At 45.7% G+C, this 20,516-nt stretch overlaps 1 protein-coding gene across 2 annotated transcripts; it reads left to right on the top strand.

Annotated features, from left to right (window-relative positions):
- The first annotated feature begins 414 nt into the window (after window positions 1-414).
- On the top strand, window positions 415-19,136 carry LOC120312726 (heat shock factor protein 4-like). 2 transcript variants are annotated; one of them, XM_039353858.1, is made up of 12 exons: window positions 1,931-1,997; window positions 9,494-9,602; window positions 11,384-11,511; window positions 12,533-12,657; window positions 13,392-13,467; window positions 13,888-13,952; window positions 15,150-15,249; window positions 15,857-15,978; window positions 16,318-16,536; window positions 16,874-16,979; window positions 17,765-17,830; window positions 18,655-19,136. In XM_039353858.1, exons 2-12 carry the CDS (start codon window positions 9,572-9,574, stop codon window positions 18,697-18,699), a joined length of 1,083 nt encoding a protein of 360 aa, XP_039209792.1. In that variant the 5' UTR covers window positions 1,931-1,997; window positions 9,494-9,571; the 3' UTR covers window positions 18,700-19,136. The 2 variants fall into 2 exon arrangements, with proteins under 2 accessions (XP_039209791.1, XP_039209792.1); XM_039353857.1 differs by lacking the exons at window positions 9,494-9,602; window positions 11,384-11,511; window positions 12,533-12,657; ... (6 more) ...; window positions 17,765-17,830; window positions 18,655-19,136 and adding exons at window positions 415-456; window positions 3,577-4,767 and having other exon boundaries at window positions 1,817-1,997.
- Window positions 19,137-20,516: the final 1,380 nt, after the last annotated feature.

The following is a 20,516-nucleotide window of genomic DNA, read 5'->3' as shown; positions in this document are numbered from 1 at the left end:
TTAACCATGGCTTATTAAGCCACCTTGAGCTGACATAACCCAAAACACTAAGCTGTAAAATACTGGGCGACAAGCCACACCGGCTGGGCTCCTGCGAGACACCAAGCCAACCTGTGGCTACATGGATTAACGTGCCGCGCAAACCATGGTTTGTTCTTTTTTGTGAAGCTAGGAATAGAATGGCCAGATTGAAAGGGAGGGGGGAGTCATTGCCAGCCAGGGCTTCCCGTCCTCCAGCCCCGAAAAGGGCCAACCACCTCCGGGAAGGAAGGAGTTAAAAGGGCCAGGTGAGGCGCTTCCCCGGCTCCGAGCATGCGCACTCCACCTACCTGCCGCCGTCTAAGAGCGGCAGCGGAGGCGCTAATTGCGCGCAGGTGCAGCTCGGGAGCCACGTGGAGCTGAGGCAGAAAAAGAAGGCGCGATGCGTGGCGCGCCAGGCTGGTGGTCGGCGGGAAGGTGGGTATTTGTGAGCCTGCAGGGGTTTTTTCCCCCCCGAGTGGGGTGCTGAGCCGCTGAGACTTCGCGTAACCGCTGGCTCAGCCCCCGCGCTCGCAGTATTTGCAAACCGTGGTTTAACTTTCCCTGGGATTAAACTTAGTTTCTTGGCTTTGCTCCATGCGTGCGACTCTGAGGGGTCTCTGAGCTTGATAGTTTTCTTGAGACGTTTCATGACTCAAAGTAGGGGCATCCTCGCTACTACAAGGGAGTGGGGTTTGTGTAGTGAAGGAGTAGGAGAAGGGTGGAGGAAGAGGAGGGCAGTGGGGTCCTGGGTGCTCTCTCAGATTGGTAGTTCTTATGCAGACGTTTCATTACCCCAAATAGGTGACATCAGTGTTAGCAGTGACACTGAGAGGGTTACCTAGTTGGGTCATGAAACGTCTGCAAGAAAACAGGAGAAGCGCACTCATTTCAATCTTGAGCAAATATTCTACTTTATTGGCATACAACCGCATGGCAACGACGATCTTTGGGATGCGCTTAGAGTAGCTTTAGGCCAGTGTAGGTGCCCTACAGATGTGTGCAAAGCTGGCTGAGGAATTCTGGGAGTGGAAGTCCACAAGTCTTAAAAATTGCCAAAGTTGAGGACTCCCGTCCTATAACATTTAGGAGTGCCCCTTTGACGACCTTTGGATGTGAGGCGGTTTGTTTTATTAAATTTATTTGCCGCCCAACTCATCGCTCTGGGCAGCTTATAACCCAGCATGCAAAGGGAAATGATTGAAAACTACTTGCTCCTAACCAAAGAAGTGACTGGCTACCTTGCAGGAAAGTGTGTCATAGAAGCCTAGAGGTTGCGCTAAATTAGTTTATTAAACCTGGGTTGAGCTAGCCAGAATTGGCTGGGAGTGCAGAATGTGGTAAGCCAAGTCCAGTAAGATACATTGTGAGTGAGCTGTGCAGGCAGCTATGTTTATTGGAACCTGGCTTATTGAATAAACCCTAGTTGTCTGACTTCACAGGTGCCTTCTGCTCCTAGAGCCTCGTTTTAGAAGGTTCTTGCAATATTCTGAACTATCGCCAAACCGCCTGGAGTGGATTCAGCCCAGGAAATGAGGCTTAAATATTATACATTTTATTTATTACGTATTGAATTTCTGTGCCACTCATCTAACCCATACATCAGCTCTGGTCAGTTTACAATATCGTAAAAGTTAAAAAGAGTTGAAGTCCACAAGTGGTAAAATTGCCAAGGTTGGAGACCTCTGCTGTAGAGTGAAATACTTAGAAATGAATCTTTACTCAATTTTGTTTGTTTGTTTTGTTTCTTTTTGCTGATGGCTTTTCCTTTCTGTTTTGGGGTGGGTTAATTTTGCAGGGAGTCGCCCCTGGAGGATGTCTGACGTGACTGACGATCTTTGGAACTATATGCCAGAAGAAATTATGGCCGGTATATTCTCCTTCCTGTCGGTTAGAGACAGATACGCTGTTTTACACGTGTGCAAGAAATGGGCTGCAGCTGTGGCTTCCTCTGTTGTCTGGAGTTTCACAGAACTTAAGTAAGAAGAAGAGGCGGCTTTTGTTCAGGGGGTGACAGGGCCGCTATTTCATTGGCTGGAGCTCAGGCATCCAATTAAGCCATCATTAGGTTGGCTTGTCATGGGGCAGTCTTTAGGGTTGAGGATCTACAGCCCAGCATAATGTGTGAAGTCAGATGGATGGATAGATGGTTAGATTATAGATAGAAGATAGATAGATAGATTATAGATGATAGATAAGATTATAAAGATAGATGGTAAATAGATGATAGATAATAGATACATAGATGATAGATAGATGATACATATATTATTATTAATAATAATAAGTTGGGAGGGACCTTGAAGGTCATCTAGTTCAACCCCCTACTCAGGCAGGAAACCCTATATCATTTCATACAAATGGCTGTCCAGTCTCTTCTTAAAAACTTCCAGTGTTGGAGCATTCATGGCTTCTGGAGGCAGGTTGTTCCACTGGTTAATTGTTCTAACTGTCAGAAGATTTCTCCTTAATTCTAAGTTGCTTCTCTCCTTGATCAGTTTCTATCTGTTGCTTCTCGTCCTGCCTTCAGGCGCCTTGGAGAATAGCTTGACTCCCTCTTCTTTGGGGCAGCCCCTGAGATATTGGAGGACTGCTATCATGTTCCCCCTTGTCCTTCTCTTTGTTAAACTAGACATACCCAATTCCAACAACCATTCCTTATATGTTTTAGCCTCCAGTCCCCTAATCATCTTTGTTGCTCTTCTCTGCACGCTTTCTAGAGTTTGAACATCTTTTTTACATAGATGATAGAGATAGATAGATATAGATGATGGATAGATAGATACATAGATACATAGATGATAGTGATAGATATAGATGATGGATAGACAGACAGACATAGATAAACTGTATTGTCATTTTTTACTGTGGGCACAATGGCACACATTAAAAATGAAATTTAGTTGCTTGCTCTCAAAGTGTACACCTACATAACACACATTCAAACATCCTATATACAACATATGGACAGACCTTCTATATAGACCCTAGCCTCCTTCCACAAATCATGGGCAAAACAGTTATGATTAATACAGGTAGATGTATGACCACAATTGAGCCCAAAATTTCTGTTGTTAAGTGAGACAATTTGTTAAGCGAGTTTTGCCCCATTGTATGACTTTTCTTGCCACTGTTATTAGCCCAAATCTCTGCAGTGGATAAGTTAGTAACCCGGTCGTTAAGTGAATCTGGCTTCCCCCCTTTGACTTTGCTTGTCAGGAGGTCTCCAAAGGGGATCACGTGATCCCCGGGGACACAGCAACAGTCATAGATATGAGCCAGTTGCCAAGCATCTGAATTTTGATCACACAATCACGAGGCGGCTGCAAAGGTCGTAATTTAACAAACTTTTTTGCCATCATTCTTAAGCATATCATTTTTTCCAGTGCGGCTGTAACTTGGAACGGTCACTAAACAGACTGTTGTAAGTCGAGTCCTTGCCTGCCAATGAGGTCAGAATTGCAAGGGCCTCAATTGTCCCGTCGAGGAACTTGCTCGGTAGCTTCATTAAGGTTTCTTTGTCCCTTTCCTCTCCGCCCCTCCCCACAATCCTTTCAGTTTTGATTTTGAAGATGAAGAAGAAGCCTGCCTGTTAAGGAAGCTGCAAGGGTACCTGGTCCATATCAGACACCTGAAGATTGTACTGAACCAGTACTTGGAGTTAAACCGAAGGCTCGTCACCCAAACCTTGGACATGCTGGCCTGTAAGAGGGCCAGGCTGCGGGCGCTGTGCATTGTCTGCCAGGGGCTGAGTCCTTACTTCTATTCTGGCCAGGATGTCCTGCTCAGTGTCCGCTCCCTTTGCCAGAGCAACCGTAACATCGATCTGCAATACGTCGACCTCCGGCAGATGCCTTTCATCCTGGACAACTGGACGGTGCTGCTCCTGGCTTCCACCAACCCCAATCTGCACACCTTGCTGATCAACAACCGAGTTCCTGGGGTCATCATCCTGAAACCTGAGACTATTGTGGAGGTGGTGCAGATTTGCCCAAAACTTGCGGTTTTAGGGATTTATTACACCAGCCTTTCGAAGAGCCTCCTCCAAGAATTGGGGAAGTCCAACAGGGGACCATTCAGGTGTTTGGACATTCTGTACGAAGGTCTGGAGAAGCAGATTCCCGAAGAATGTTGGGCCATGTTGAGCAGGAGACACCCCCAATTCCGGGTGAAGTTTGAATTTGCTGCCATGGTGGAACCCACCAGGATTCCCGGGGTCCTCAAGGCCAGCATCCCGGTTAAATCTCTGCAGTTTAATTACCTCCATTACATGACTGATCAACTGAGGCTGATCACCAGCTGCTACAGCCAGACCCTGGAGAGACTCATCCTTTACACGGCCTCTTCTGATGCTCTCAACTCTTCACTGGTTGAATTGGCCAAGAAGTGTTGCCATCTGAAGGAGGTTCACTGTTACTGCGTGGTTAGCCAAGACGTGGTGGATGCGTTTCTCTCGCACTGCCCTGGTTTGAGAGATTACACTCTTTCCACCCAACTCTTGTCTTGTATGTTACCAATTATGTGCCCCTAACTTGGCCAGCGTGCAGGTGAACATTCCCGTTCCAAAGCATAAATGCAACACGATTTGGGGCACAAAGGGGTATGATGCACTTTCTTCCCATGGAGTGGGCAATTTAAATAAAATGGTTTTATTTAAATTGCTTTTTAAACCACTTTCTTTTATTTTGATATTACTGTTTTATTAATCTCCTGATCCAGGCATGTACATAAAGGATCTTTACTTTTTTGTTTTTATAAACCCCCCCCCCCCCTTAAAAAAATCTTTTTTATGCACAGTCGGTCACAGAAAGAAAAGCATAGAATTCTTGGGAACAATGTAAAATTTTGTGTACTCTGCATTCTGAATTTTCATTCAGCTGCAGATTTTAAAATTTTCTAACTCTTGTTTATTTGGCAAACACCATGGTAACTTTGGATTCACAATAAAGATTTGCACATAATTAACAGTTTGTAGTTTTCTTGCTGTTTCTTTAAATGCTTGGGCAAAAAAGTCACCTTTTTTTTTTTTGTTAATGCAGGTCCCACATTGCATTAAGTCAAAGTCAGAGATGCAGAGCCTGCTGAGTGAAGGTTTTAAGTAGCCTCTGAGCATCTCTAGATTTTGGTTCTGACTTGTGGTTTCTCATGACATAAAACGGCTCAGTTTCCACAATGGAAAATTCTTCTGTCATTCTGTTTTTAATTGCGTTGAAACTAAAGTTGTTTCTGGCGAGGTGCAGGTATTCCTTGCTTAGTGACTGGTTGCTTAGCAACCATTCAAGATAGGATGAACTCCCCACTCCTAAAAAAGGTATTTATGACCTGATTCCACTGGCTGCACCCCCTCTGCAGTGGTTTAAGCACTTGGCAACTGGCTCACCTCTTCGTCCAGTTGAAGCATTCTGGGGTCCCGTGACCAGGATTGACGACTTTGGTTTCCAGCCTCTAAAAAAAAATCACCTATAGGAATACATAGATTCACTTAACGACTGTGGGATTTGCTTAAGGACTACTGCAAAAAAAAAAGTCATAAAATCCAGTACCTCACGTGGGTCCCTTGAGTTATAACCATCATAACTCACAAAGAAAATTCTGGGTTCCATTACAGTCCTAATTTGAGGATTACCTGTAGTGATATGGGGTGATGACAAAAAGAGCCACAGACTAGACAATGGTCAGATAAGAGGCAGCTGAGCCTGCAGAAGGAATTGGGGGGGGGGCCTCATAGATGTCTGAGAAGGGACCCTCCCTAGTTTCCTGGAACTGTAAAAACAGATGGGGGAGGAGTTGCAACATTCTGTTAATGCAGCCTTATAATCGAGATAAGAGCTGTTATTTATGGCTGTGCTTCCCGTCTGGACAACCTCTCAAGGTCTAACCTCAATCTTGCAAAGCCTGAAAAGTATTTCTGCCCTCCTCTCCTTTGACTGGGGGGGGGGGGGAAATTAGGGAGGGTCCCTTTTGCAACACTCCCCTTGGCCTCTTCCCTGTCCCTTTCGGTGGACTGAACTATCTTCCACACGCTGGTTGTCCAGTCTTCGGCTCCACCTTCCTGTCTGCCAAGGTCCTTCCCACCATGTTCTTGGTAGTTCATTGATTAGGCTGTAATTTACAACCAGATAGACAAACAGCAAATAACAACCTAATCGAGAAAGAAAACAACCCGTCCCACCAAAATTGATAGGACAAGCCACTAGTATGTAAAATGAAAGCAAATCCACTCCTTTCTAGCAGGGAAGATGTTACCTAGCTGGGTCATGAAATATCTGCAAGAAAATAACCAAGCCCAGAGAACTCAAGGACCCTACAGTCCTCCTCCTCCTCCTCGCACTGATGATGTTACCTAGTTTGGATAATGAAATGTCAGCAAGAGAGCAGCCAAGCTCAGAGAGCAGCAAGGACCCCTCATTTCAACCCTGAGCTGCTCTCTGTTCTTTACTCTGCAGGTAGAGTGTTTCTCTTCTAACGATGCAATTGTTCCTCGCCTTCGCTGCCCTACATCACCAACTCCTTTAAGGTTTCATCAGATTAAAAAGTGGTCCGTAAACTGCCTGAGCAACTAAGCTGCGGATCTGGAGGGGCTAGCTTGGCACAGATTGCTTTTCATTCTCTCCTGCAGGTTGTGTAAGCACAAGATGAGTTAATAGGTGTTGCCGGTTCCTCTTCTCTTCCCCCCCCCCCCAGTGATTTGCTGACCTCCTGTGTTTGTGCAAGCCCGTGTATTCTCTTTGCATGATGCTGCATCTTTTTTCAAGGCATTGTGCGGCTGAATGCAGGGAGCTTTCACTCAGAGCATTGTCCCCCCCCCAGCCCACCCCATTAGCCATGTCTGCATATTGTGATGTGTTTGGAGCAGAGCCAATGCCTCTGCTGATAGGGGTCCTGTGGGGGAAAGGGGTGTTTTCTCAGCTCTGCCTAGGACACTAAGTGGTTCTTTTCCCTCTGATCTATGCAAAAGAGAAGAAGGGGGGGAGCATTGTTGCAAAAAAAACGATGGTGTGAGAGTAGTTTTGTGAGTTGCGACATCATGCAGGATTCAACCACAGCCCTTGCTATGGACGGTTACACCAGCAATGTGCCGGCCTTCCTTACTAAGCTGTGGACTCTGGTTGAAGATCCTGAGACGAACCATCTTATCTGCTGGAATACGGTGAGTCGAACTCATATTTTGGGATTTAAAGGGGTGACCAAATGTACACCAAAGTGCTTGGAACACTGCATCCAGTTTTGGTCACCACAATGTAAAAAAGAGGTTGAGACTCTGGAAAGAGTGCAGAGAAGAGCAACAAAGATGATTGGGGGACCGGAGGCTAAAACATATGAAGAACAGCTGCTGGAATTGGCTCTGTCTAGTTTAATGAAAAGAAGGGGACATGATAGCAGTCTTCCAATATCTAAGGGGCTGCCACAAAGTAGAGGGGGTTGACCTGTTCTCCAAAGCATCTGAAGGCAGGACAAGAAGCAACGGATGGAAGCTAATGAAGGAGTGAAACAACCTAGAACTAAGGAGAAATTTCCTGACAGTTAAAACAATCAGTTGAACAACTTGCCTTCAGAAGTTGTGGGTGCTCCAACACCAGAGGTTTTAAAGAAAAGATTGGACAACTGTTTGGCTGAAATGGTATATAGGGTCTCCTGCTTGAGCAGGAGGTTGGACTAGAAGATCTCCAAGGTTCCTTCCAACTCTTGTTATTCTGAAATTGGGTAATCCATTCCAGTTAAAGCAGTTGGCAGGAATTCAGCATTAAGTTTTGTAGGACTGCCTCTGCATCTCTGTGAGTTTCTCAATTGTCTGAACGATCGTAGATATTGTGTTTGACTCAGAACAATTTCAGTCCACTGTCCTGTTGAATTCCAAGGAAGGCCTGGTCCTTAGTTTATACCAGAGATTGACAAACCTTTTGGGCTGGTGCTGATGTCTAAATTATTTTGCAGTTCCCCCCCCCCCAGAGATGTTTGATTCTAAGTGGATCATAGATGATGGTAACAGTGATGGTTATATCAGCCACGGCAATAATGACAAGGGTGATAAGCATACTAGTTTTGAAAGAAGGTCTTGAGTTCTCAAAGTAGCTGTTGTGATGGACTCACCAGATCACAAAAAGCTTCATTTACTGGAAGGCAAATAGGTGAAGTTTCTGTTCCTCTTATTCTCTCCTCCCATTGATCTCTGCCTCAGGAAATGATTGTGGTCCATGAAAGTGTTATTACAAAGGATTGTGCTTCCTTGCATGTCATGTTTGAGAGAGAGAGAAAGACAGAGAATCTAGTCTAGTGAAAAGGAGGACTACGGCTGACATGATAGCAGTGTTACACTATTTGAGGGGCTACCACAAAGATGAGGGGGACAACCTATTTTCCAATGCACTAGAAGACAAGACAACAACGGATGGAAACTAATCAAGGAGAGAAGCAACCTGGAAGTAAGGAGAAACTTCCTAACAGTGAGAAAAATTAATTAGTGGAACGGCTTGCCTCCGGAAGTTGTGGGTGCTCCATCACTGGAGGCTTTCAAAAAGTAAGAAGCATGAAGAAAATGGAATGGAAAACTGCTGGCCAGTGGGGAAAAATCTGGCACATCACATCTACGTACCTGGCCTTCTGAGTTTCAGAGACAAGGTGTCCGCTTACTCAACTGAGGAATTCCATGGACCTCATAGCTGACATTTGACCCCATCTCAAAAACGTATGGCCTTTGGGTTTGGGGGCACGATGGTTCTAGGACTATTCATCTTTGTAGCTAGATGGGATTGCGCTGTCCCAAAGAAACCCCATTCAACTCCCAGAATTCCCAGAATTAGCTGGCTGGGGAATTCTGGGAGTTGAAGTCCACGCAAAACGTTCTAGCTGGGGAATCTGGGAGTTACAGTCCACCTATCTTAAAGTTACCACGGTTGAGAAGCCCTGCCTTTGTTGTTATTGTTGTTAGTTGCGAAGTCATGTCCGACCCATCGTGATCCCTTGGACCACGTTCCTCCAGGCCTTCCTGTCCTCTACCATCTTCTGGAGTCCATTGAAGCTCACGCCTCCTGCTTCAGTGACTCCCTCCAGCCACCTCCTTCTCTGTCGCCCCCTTCTTCTCTTGCCCTCAACCTTTCCCAGCATTAGGCTCTTCTCCAGTGAGTCCTTCCTTCTCGTTAGGTGGCCAAAGGACTTGAGTTTCAACTTCAGGATCTGGTCTTCTAAAGAGAAGTCAGGGTTGATCTCCTCTAGGACTGGCCAGTTTGTCCTTATTAGCAAGGCTAGCATCTGACCAACGTTGGTTCACTGCTGTAAAAGTTAAGCAGGGTTAAAGTTGTTATTTTTTCTCCCAAGATTGTAGGGTAGCCTGGGAAGTAAAATCGGTGCCCCGAAGAAATCAACCGTTAATCATTTCCATATTATTTCCAGAAAATGACATTTGCCCATCAAGGGAGACAGAGGGCTTTGAAGGAGGGTCTAATTCTGTCCTGCTTTATTTTTATTTTTATTTCAGAATGGCACCAGCTTCCATGTTTTCGATCAGAGTCAGTTTGCAAAAGAAGTCCTGCCCAAATATTTCAAGCACAACAACATGGCCAGTTTTGTCCGCCAGCTGAATATGTGTAAGTAACACTGGAAACTTGGGGAGATTGGGGTCCTCTGAATGCTACTCTACTACACCCCCCCCCCCAATCCCTAACCACTAAACGAAAGCTTGTAAGTCAAGGACTGTCTGTATACAGGACAGCTGCTGGCCTGCTGGTATTCTGACTCTGTCCTGAGCAGAAGCCTCTAGTTTGCTGAGGCAAGAAAGAAGACTAAAGTAGATGCAGACATGCCCAATGTTATGACATTTCCCCCCAATATTTTACCTGGTATTTTGGTTAACTTGAAAGAATAAACTGTCGCTCAAAGCCACCCAGAGTCACTCAATAGCGAAATGGATGGCATTCAAATTTAATAAGTAAATCAGAATAAAACAAACTATACTGAATAGAAAATGCTATTATTATTGTCACAATATTTATATCATGGTACTTTATATTAGAAACGTATCTAAAATTATGCATAACATTATGTAAAAACTTTATAAAATTATAAAGTGCATATAATTGCAAGTGTTGAGTCACACACTTGCAGTTTGTTTCTCAATACAGATAGTCCTCGACTTATAACCACAATCGAAGCCAAAATTTCCATTGCTAAGCAAGATGGTTGTTAAGTGAAACACCACAGTTACTAAGTTAGGCACACAGCTGTTAAGTCAGTGGTTCTCAACCTTTTTAATGCCGTGACCCCCCCAACCGGTCGTAAGTCGAGGACTACTCAACTGGTGCAGCACCGTTTCCAGAATGGGACTTTTGGCGGGCTCAGCAGGGCAGAGACAGCCTGGACAATTCCTGTTGGCTTTTGAAAGCCAATAGAATTAGACTCTATTCAAGAGAGTCTATTCTATTGGCTTTCAAAAGCCAATAGAATAAAAGGGAGTAGCACAGCTAAGGAAAAGGGGGAACAAAATGGCGGACCGCGTTGTTTGGCGACCCCCGTGAAATGGTCGTTCGACCCCAAATGGGGTCCCGACCCACAGGTTGAGAACCACTGTGTTAAGTGAACCTGGATTCCCCCCGCCCTTGACTTTGCTTGTCAGAAGATTGCAAAAAGGGGATCACATGACCCTGGGACACTGCGGCCGTCATAAGTACGAGTCAGTTGCCAAGCATACAAATTTTTACTATGACTGCGAGGAATAGAAACCCTTCCATTCTCCACTGTTGAGTCGGAACTGAAGAAGCTTCTTGGATGATAAGTGAAAGGTCTTTAAGAGAAAAAACCAACTCCAGTTGCCTTTAGAACAGCGGTTCTCAACGTTTGTGTGACGGCAACCCCCGTCACACAAACGTTATGCGCATGCGCGGCGCGGCGCACCCCCATGCATGGCGCGCATGCGCGGTGCCGCCCCCGGGGGTGCGGCGCCACCCCCATGCACGGTGCGCATGCGCGGCGCCGCCCACAGAGGGGAGAAAATGGCAGATCGCCGCCTTTGGCGACCCCCGAAAAATGGTCGATCGACCCCAAATGGGGTCGCGACCCATAGGTTGAGAACCGCTGCTTTAGAAGAAGCACCTTTGGGACAACCATGACCTGGATGACTGAAAATCTCCACAGACATCCCAGACCGATGGACGTCCAATCTTGCTCTCCTGTTATTGTACTCCACAACAGGAAAATAAATAATTTCCTTAACACATGTGGCAACGGGAAAGTAGCTTAGCTCTCGCACAAATAATCCTAAACTTCAGCACCACAAGCTGAACCAGGAAATTGGCCACGATAAGCTGCGTTGCTGTTAAATATTGTGTGACCTCCAGCCCTTTCACAGATTTCTACTGTCTGTTGCATGCAGATGGGTTTAGGAAAGTGGTAAATATCGAACAGGGAGGACTCGTGAAACCCGAACGGGACGATACGGAATTCCAGCATCTTTATTTCCTGCAAGGCCACGAGCATCTTTTGGAGCTGATCAAAAGGAAGGTAGGAGATGCCTTGTTAACATTCGGCAAGGTTCGTCCAGGAATGCGTTCTGAAATTCCATTTTTCCGATTGCAACCTGGGTGCTTTGCCAGAATCTCCGCTTCCCTGAGCTGGGAATTGCGCTACGTTGTTTGGAATTTGGGGGGGGGTATATTGTGTTTGGACAAAACAGTGGGTGTGAGAGCGATTTTCATTTTCACACACATACACAAAAACCCTGCTGTTGGCTGGGGTGGCCAGCCCCCCCCCACTTCCTTTTATTGCGGGGAAGTAAAATTGCATTGGCAGCACACCAGCAAACCCCTTTGTATGCCCAGAGTGGGCAGGGCCAAACTTTTCATTTCATTTATTGGAGGGCTGGAAGCATTTTAAAGTAGCTTCCTTAACATTTATGTATTCTACATCAGGGGTCCCCAACCCTGGTCCATGGACTGGCACTGGGCTGCGCAAACAAGCAAAGCCCCATCCAGGGGATGCAGGCAGCACACGAAACCACACACACACAATCTCTCTCCACGGAACCGGTCCCTGGTGCCCAAAAGGTTGGGGACCTCTGTTCTACATCCTACAAAGAGATCAAACCCGTTTAGGTCCTTAACTCTTAAGCTGAAGGAAGTCATTCGTAAGGGGAGATGCTACTCGCCTCTCCCACTCTGCAGTCCAGCAGCCGTGGCGGACTCTGCTCTATCGGACGTGAAAGTGGGGCATATTCCAGCAAAACAGTGTTGTAACTGTGAGTTGGCACCTTTCAGGGGTATTGGGCAGCATCCTTCTATCATCTAAACCGGGGGGGGGGGCGGCAAACCTGGCTACTTTAAGACTTGTGGACTTCAACTCCCAAAATTCCCCATGGTTGGCTAGGGAATTCTGAAAGTTGAAGTCCACAATCTTAAAGTTGCCAAGTTTGGAGAGGCCAGATCTAGAGTTTGGAAGACACCAAGCTGAGCTGTAGATATGATCCATTCCTTTTTTAAAAAAACTGTGTCTGATGCTCTCCTCTTCCTCCTCTTTGTTCCTTCAGGTGTCTGTGGTGAAAAGTGAAGAAACCAAGATGCGCCAAGAAGATCTCAGCAGACTTTTGTATGAGATTCAAGTCCTCCGGAACCAGCAGGAGATGATGGAGTGCCAAGTTCAGGATGTGAAACAGTAAGTCGACCTCCCGGCCTTCAAACATGCCGCTTGGCATGCAAACATCAGCTTGGGGACGGCACCCAGCCTCCCCCATGGACAGTATCTCCAAAGGCCATCAGAAGTGACCTAAATAAAAGCTCATTCCTGGGCTGAGAATGGAGACTGTGACTTTTGGCCCTTGGTTTCAGGGAGAGGTACTGTCTAAGCCAGGGGCCGTCAAACTTGGCAACTTTAAGACTTGTGGACTTCAACTCCCAGCACTGAGAATTTGTAGCTGAGGAGTTCTGGAAGAGACTCCTGCAGTAGACCACAAGCTGTCCAAATGGGCTGTACAGGTAGTCCTCCACTTACAACCACAATTGAGCCCAATATTTCTGGGAAACATTTCTTAAGTGGGGTTTGCCCCATTTTTACAACTTTTCTTGCCACAGTTGTTAAGACAGTGATGTTTCTCTGTGTCGTGTGTGTGTGTGTGTGTGTGTGTGTGTGTGTGCACACAATGGTATCTTTTTTGAGAGCTGAATGCAGCAACATTTCATTTTAATGTAAGCTGATTAGTGTACATTGAAAGTGACAAACTATTATTCTATTCTATTCTATTCTATTCTATTCTATTCTATTCTATTCTATTCTATTCTATTCTATTCTATTCTATTCTATCCTCATTCTGATTCCCATTCTTGGAAGTAGATGGTCTTGAGGAGCCCACAGTCAGCTGTGTGTTAGTACGATAACTCTTCTCTCTTCAGGCAGAACGAGGTTTTATGGAAGGAAGTTCTGTGTCTCCGGCAAAACCATTTGCAGCACCAGAAGGTGATCAATAAGGTAATGAGGGGATTGAGACTCACGGAGCACCAGTGAGATATATTCTCAACCCGTGGTGGGCTTACACTTGGGTTTTCTTAACTATGCTTTCTTTGAGTAGATGTAGGAGAGGAGCAGGCTGAGCTGGTGGGGTGGAGTTAAGCGCATCATTATCTTAGAATCATTACATTCCCACAAGTGGTTCAGGTCCAGCCCCTCTTCAATTCCATTACTTACCTGGTGCCAATTCAGAACTGACTGGATTAGAAGACCTCCAAGGTCCCTTCCAGTCTATGAAATAACTGGGAAATACAGTTTGGGCAAAGCAGGTGCAGGCGTAGGTGCCTGGTTCAGAAGGCTGTCTCTGCAAGCAGAACGGGAACCCCAGGTATTCAGAGAGAGGCTGTCTTATTGGGTGCTGACTGATGTTTTCCCCAACAGCTGATTCAATTTCTGTTTGGCCAGCTCCAGCCCAGTCCCAGCAGTCCTGGGATAAAGAGAAAACGGTAAGTAGCCTCATGTGACACCTACATGGCCAAGGAACTCTTGTTGGGGGGTGGGGGGGAGCACTCTGCTCTTGCAAAGTGTGGAGCTGTTTCAAAGGGCAGAGCTAGTCATGGGACTTGGGCACTCTGGTGACCAGGATCTGAACAGGGGTGGAATTGATGAGTCAGAGCTGCTGACCTGGCTGATTCAGGGCCCTTGGACAGCCACCCAGTCAGATGCTGAAGCCTTTGTTTGGTAGCTTGCTGGGCTGAGGCAGAGGAGACCAATGGCCGGAGGGTTGGGGTGGAGGCGAGCTGCTTCATGAACCCTACCCCACGGGATCAGCTACTCCTAGCTCGGAAGGGGTAAGGGAAAGATACCTGGATTGGATTGAAACGATGTCATCTTGAAGTGGCTTTTTGGTCCATCTCATTCATGGGGTGCTGTGGGAGCAGCCAAAGGGGACTTGAGAATATTATGGGATCAGTGGGCTTGGTTTATTCATCCTTGAGCACTCAGTCTTGTTATAAGTGGAAGCAGTGTTTTTACACACTTGACAACTTTAAGATGGGTTGCCTTCCACCCTCGGAATTCCCCAGCCACCATGCTTTAAGGTGAGGACCTCAGCTCCCAGAATTCTCCTGTGGTCATGAAAATTCTGGTTCCAATTGTGCTCGTGAGCTGAAGTCTACCTGCATTCAAATAGAATAAAGCGGGCGGGGGGGGGGAACCTGCAAAAACAATAGGAAAATTATAGTGAACTATTAACGTTATCTATGAAAGGGCTTCTTATACCAGTTTAATAAAACAGGTTCAGTAAAAATTGACAGTATTTCATTGTATAATTTTCTGTACCTAGTGTATGTCCGTACACAGTCTGTAACCTCACTCGTAAGTTACAAGTAGGATTAAGTTTTCCATTTACTGAGTAAGCAAAATAACAAGTACATACATTCATGGTGTTACAAACGTAGCTAGAAAGCCAGTTTGGTGTTTAGGTTAAGGCACCGGGCTAAAAGCCAGGTGACCGTGAGTTCTAGTCCCAGCTTATGCACAAAGCCAGATGGCAAGGGCAAATCTGCTAAATCCAGACGATCACCAGGAGTCAAGACTAACTTGAAGGCGCAATAAATAAATGAAATAATCCATGATAAGGCTGTGGGGGCCACAGATCAGGACGTGGGGGTTAAACTGCTTTGCTTCCTCTCTGCCCATAGGCCTCTCATGTTGGATGACGGGAACTCTGCCCCACAGGTGACCAAATTCCGAAGATCTCTGCCTCTGGATCCCTTTCATGAGCCTTGCTACATTCAGCCTGTAAGTTTGGGATTGCGGTCCCTCCAGTCTTTTGCTTCTCACCTGCTCTTGCTTTGGCTGACAACTGGTTTGGGATGACCTTCAGCTCTCTGTTGGCCAAGCAGCTCAGCAGCTGGTGATTTGAGGAGCTGCTTCTTGGTCTGAAGCAAAAAAATTTATGGGATTGTAAGGGTCTACGTGAGTGACCTTGGGAGATGGAGAGAGAGCCACAAACAGGATATCTATTCCGACAGTCGGGCCCACCCTGTGGTTATGTGACAGAAATTCAGACGCTCAACCACACGGCTTCATTTACAGCCATTTGCAGTATGCTGCGGCCAAATGACCCTGTTTCACAACAGTTTTGCTGAAAACTGGAACTTCTGGTTTTTGGCCAAACTGCCCAAAGCAAACCATTAACTCACTTAATGACTGTGGATTTGCTCAATGGCCATGGCAAACGAGGTTGTAAGATCAAGTCAGTCACGTGAATGACCCGTTTTGTCAGAGCTTCATCAGAATAACAATATATATATATATATATATATATATATATATATATATATATATATATATCTATATATATATATATATATATATATATATATCTTCTCTTCCCTGTTTCTAGCCATCTGCAGATCATGCCTCATGTTTAAACGGCCCTGTTCTGAAAGGGGCCATCATTTCTGATGTTTCCGAAGCCACCCAGCCCAGTCCGGTGGCTTTGCAGCTGCCTCCAGACAGCGAGAGGTAAATAATTACATGAAAATAGTAGGAAAATGGGGGAAAGTTACAGCAGAGGCCTCTAAACTTGGCAACTTTAAGACTTGTGGACTTCAACTCCTAACTCTGTTGGCTGAGGCATTCTAAGCGTTGATGTCCACAACTCTTACAGTTGCCAAGTTTGCAGACCCCTGCTCTACAGGTTGGAAGCCATCAATGAGAAGTTCTTCTGTGGGATCCTTGCAGATGTTTTCATATGGAAACTGTTATTGGGACATGTTTGGGCTGTGCTTGGGAAGAGGAAAAGTCTGGAGCCAGTTGAGCAAAGAAAGGCAGAACATGGAGAGGACCTATTTCTCTTTCCAGGGAAACGAGTCTTTTGCTAATTAAGGAAGAAGCCTCTGGTCCGGACAGGAAAGCTGCTTTCACAAGTCCTGCTGTTCCTTTGGTTGGCTACAACCCCTGTCCTGAGCCCCCTGTGCTGCCCATTACTGTGGTCCAGTCAGTCTTAGATGGGAGGACAAGGTGTGATGATCTGCAGCCAATGTGTTTGCAGCCCCAGGAAAGACGGTCATTTTTGGACAGGTAAGGCCCAGGTGTGCACCCAGCATCGCTGAAGTGCCAGCTTGAAGATTGCTCGAATTTAAAGTTTACTCCTGCTTTCTTTGCTCTCCTGACTGGCTGGAGATCATCCTATTTACATGTTTGAAATGTTGTAAATATTTGGTAAGCTCTGACCCAAGAATGCTCCTATTTCATACTAGAATACCGAATGCTTGCGAGTTCTAGCTTTCACATCTGAGAACTGGCGAAATTTCAGGAGAGAATACTGAAATACGCGGCGATTTGGTGGGAAGTTAGCTTTAACGTCCCCTGAAATTTATCTGGACAACTGTCTCTTTTTGTGTGTGTGTTTCTCCAGAACAGTCATTCCTGATCTCTGGGACGGGGCTGATCTGAATTTGGAAGGATTCCAGATCTTTCTAAGAAACCAACAGTACAATGTGGAAACCACCAGATCTTTGGAGGTGAATCCCCTAAGCTGGCTGGAGGAATTCTGGGGGTTGAAGTCCCGCTCGTCTTAAAGTTGCCAAGCTTGAAAAATCTTGGGTTAGAGACATCCACAAGAGGGGCTAAAAATAAAATATGGAGGTTCTACCTGTATGGTTATAGGTAGTCTTTGATTTATGACCACAATTCAGCCCAAAAATTTCTGTTGTTTCAATTAAGAACAGAAATGTTGGGCTCAACTGTGGCCATGCGAAGTGAGTTTTGCCCTATTTTATGATCTTTCTTGCCGCAGTTGTTAAGTGAATCACTGCAGTTCTTAAGTTAGTAACATTGTTACTTTGCTTGTCAGAAGCAAAGGGAGATCACGTGACCCCAGGACACTGCGACCATCATAAATATGATCCAATTGACAAGCGTCTGAATTTTGATCACATGATCATGGGGATGCTACAAAGGTCATAACTGAAAAACAGTCATAAGTTACTTTTTTTCAGTGCTGTTGTACCTACGAGTGGTCGCTAAATGAACTGTTGTAAGTTGGGGACCACCTGCATTTAAGGGAGTGGAATTCCTCCCTTCTGATGTGTTTGTGGATGGCAAACTTGCAAGAGCTGCTTCGAACTCGGAACAGGCCTATTTAGTCCAGAGGCATCCTGAAACATCCTGCCTTTGTGCTTGCAAGCGATTTGCTGTGTCCCTTTTGGAGTGGAGAGAGGGTCAAAATTGAAGCGTTGGTGAAGGTTCATCGCTGTGCATTTTACCCCAAAGCGAGCTGAGTATCTCTTTTCTTTCTTTATGTTAGGCCTTCAACCCCGTGATCCCGTCGAGTGAGTGGACTTTAAATGACGTGGAGGCTGATTTGCCTGGGGTAAGAGACGGACCTGCAGGAGACCCAGGGAGGTGGTATTGCCTCAACCGAGGGTTAGCCTCAAGATCACATGAAGTGGAAGTACCACTTTATACTGCACTGGTGAGGCCATATTTGCAATACTGCATCCGGTTCTGGTCACCACGATGTAAAAAGAAAGAGTGCAGAGAAGAGCAAAAAAGCTGATCAGGAGACTATAAAGAATGGATGCTGGAATTGGGTATGTCTAGTTAGGGGTCAGGAGACTAAATTGCCTGATGAACAACTGAGGGAATTAGGTATGTCTAGACCAGGGTTAGGCAACCTTGGCTCTTTTATGACGGGTGGACTTCAACTCCCAGAATTCCTCAGCCAGCCACCTGTAACCACTTTCCCCTTGGCCTGCATTTCCATTTATGTTCACCTGGTCCACTTTGCAGGTGGGCCACTGGGGGACCAAGGGGGCAGGACAGGCAGGAAGGCAGGAAGGAGCAGCAATGGAGGGAAAGTTATCAAAGAGACCCAACCTGGAACTAAGTCAACTTTCCTGACTGAGAACAATTAACCAGTGGAACTGCTTGCCTCCAGAAGTTGTGGGTGCTCCATCACTGGAGGTCTTTAAGAAGAGATTGGGCAGTCATTTGTCTGGAATATGGTATAGGGTCTCCTTTTGAGTGGGGGGGGGTTTGAACTAAAAGACCTCCAAGGTCCCTTCCAATTCTGTTATTCTTATTATGTCCTGTTCTAGATCAGCCAGATTTTTAAAAAACATCTCTATCCCTCTCCCCTTCCTTGGGCAATAACTCTGCATTGTTCTACTGTAGTTTGTGGTTTTTTTGCACCAGGCTGCAGATGCTCACTGTGGAACAACTGGAGAAGAGCACAAATAAGAAGCCCTCCTGAGGACTAGAACCTCAGCTTCAGTATCTCTTGCCCAGGAGCTGAATGTTTACATCTGGAAAACACGGCTTTGTCCGCTGGCTTTGTCCGGGATTCCAGTGACCGACCCACACCCATTTCCCAAGGAGAGACTATTTTTCTGACATATTCTTGTGCTGCTATTTTTTACCAGTTCAGAACACTCTTTTTGAACGGAGAGCGCCATGCGTTCAACTGGGGTTTTTTGGGGAGGCCATATGCATTCAGCTGGTTTGTTCTGCATACAGTCTAGTATTCTCCCCCATCTTGGTGCCCTCCAGACATTTTTGGACTACAACTTCCTTCACCCACAGACAGCTCAGTTATTATTGGCAACCATATATTGTGTGTTAGCATATCTGTTTATCTAGGCCAGGAGTAGGCCACCTTGGCTCTTTTATGACTCGTGGACGTCAACTCCCAGAATTCCTGAGCCAGCTATGCTGAGGGGAAAGGAAGAGGTTTCCAAGCTGAGCCAGGCTGGCTGAGGAATTCTGGGAGTTGAAGTCCACCAGTCTTAAAAGAGCCAAGGTGGCCTACCCCTGGTATAGGGTCTCCTGCCCATGCAGGGAATTGGACTGGTATGCTGCAACTGTCATAAAGACATGCTGATTGCCATGATTGTGTAACTGTGGGGATGCTATGATAGTCATAAGCTCGAGGACCGGGGATAAGTCACCTTTTTCAGTGCCATTGTAACTTCAAAAGGTCATTAAATGGATGGCTGTAAGTTCAAGACTACCTGTACAGTAAGTAGGCAATTACCCAATGCATTTAAGACATAGCATATACTGCCCCCCAGTGGCCCATATAGGTATACATCGCTCTGTAGGGAAAATACGGCTATGCTTTTAAGCCATAGGATTTAATGCTCCCGGAAAGTTACTTTTAATTTATTGAGAGTTGGCCAATGTCCTTTTTCTTTTACCTTTTTCTCTTACATGGGAAAAAAAAAAGCTTTAAAGAATCCAGTGTTTGCTTCCTTCCTGTTTTCTTCTATACGTTGACAATGATCCCCTGTCCACCCAATGCTGCGTGGTTTTATTAATTCGTCTATTTGTACCACTCCTTTAGTATTATTATAAATAACTCAGCAGCAGACATACCCAATATGCCTTCCTCCTCCTATTTTGCCCACAAGAACAGTCCTGTGAGGTGGGTTGGGGCTGAGAGAGAGAGAAGGACTGGCCCAAATTCACCCAGCCAGTTTTTCATGCTTATAGTTGACCTAGAACTCAAGGTCTCTTGGTTTCTAGACCACACTGACTCTTATAGGTCAGGTTGCTGAAGGCTTAGCTGATCATTTGAAAAATATGGAAGGGGAACACTTTATAGCTTAATAAATAATGAAATAGCTAGCCACTGGCAAGTTCAAGATGACGTTGGCCTCTAAAATTCCAGGTGAATTTTGCTCAGCCGTGTTAGGCCTGCTGTGCTTTCGTTTCTCAACAGCCTCTTTGTGAGTGACGTCAAAGAAGAATACATATTTGACTCAATATTATTAAGAACCCAGCGTCCTAGAAAACAGATACCTATATTAAAAATGAACCGTTTTAAGAATTTCCTTCGAATTTACTGTGTCGGCTTTTTCTGGATTTAAAGACACTGAGCGTCTGCTGAGCCCTGTTTCCATGTAGGTTGGTCAGCACAAGCCTCAACAGAGCCTGAACCGCTTCCCATCCCATAGGAGATAACACTAGAGCAGAGGTCTTCAAACGTGGCCCTTTTATGAAGTCCACAACTCATAAAAGGGCCAAGTTTGAAGACCCCTGCACTATAGAGAATGAAT

Source organism: Crotalus tigris, unplaced genomic scaffold (assembly GCF_016545835.1).
Source record: "Crotalus tigris isolate CLP2741 ecotype Arizona unplaced genomic scaffold, ASM1654583v1 scf7180000018525.42219311030:4301911, whole genome shotgun sequence".
Lineage (NCBI taxonomy): Eukaryota > Metazoa > Chordata > Lepidosauria > Squamata > Viperidae > Crotalus > Crotalus tigris.
Note: the sequence above shows the minus strand (reverse complement) of the source record. Positions and strands in the feature narration are given on the sequence as shown.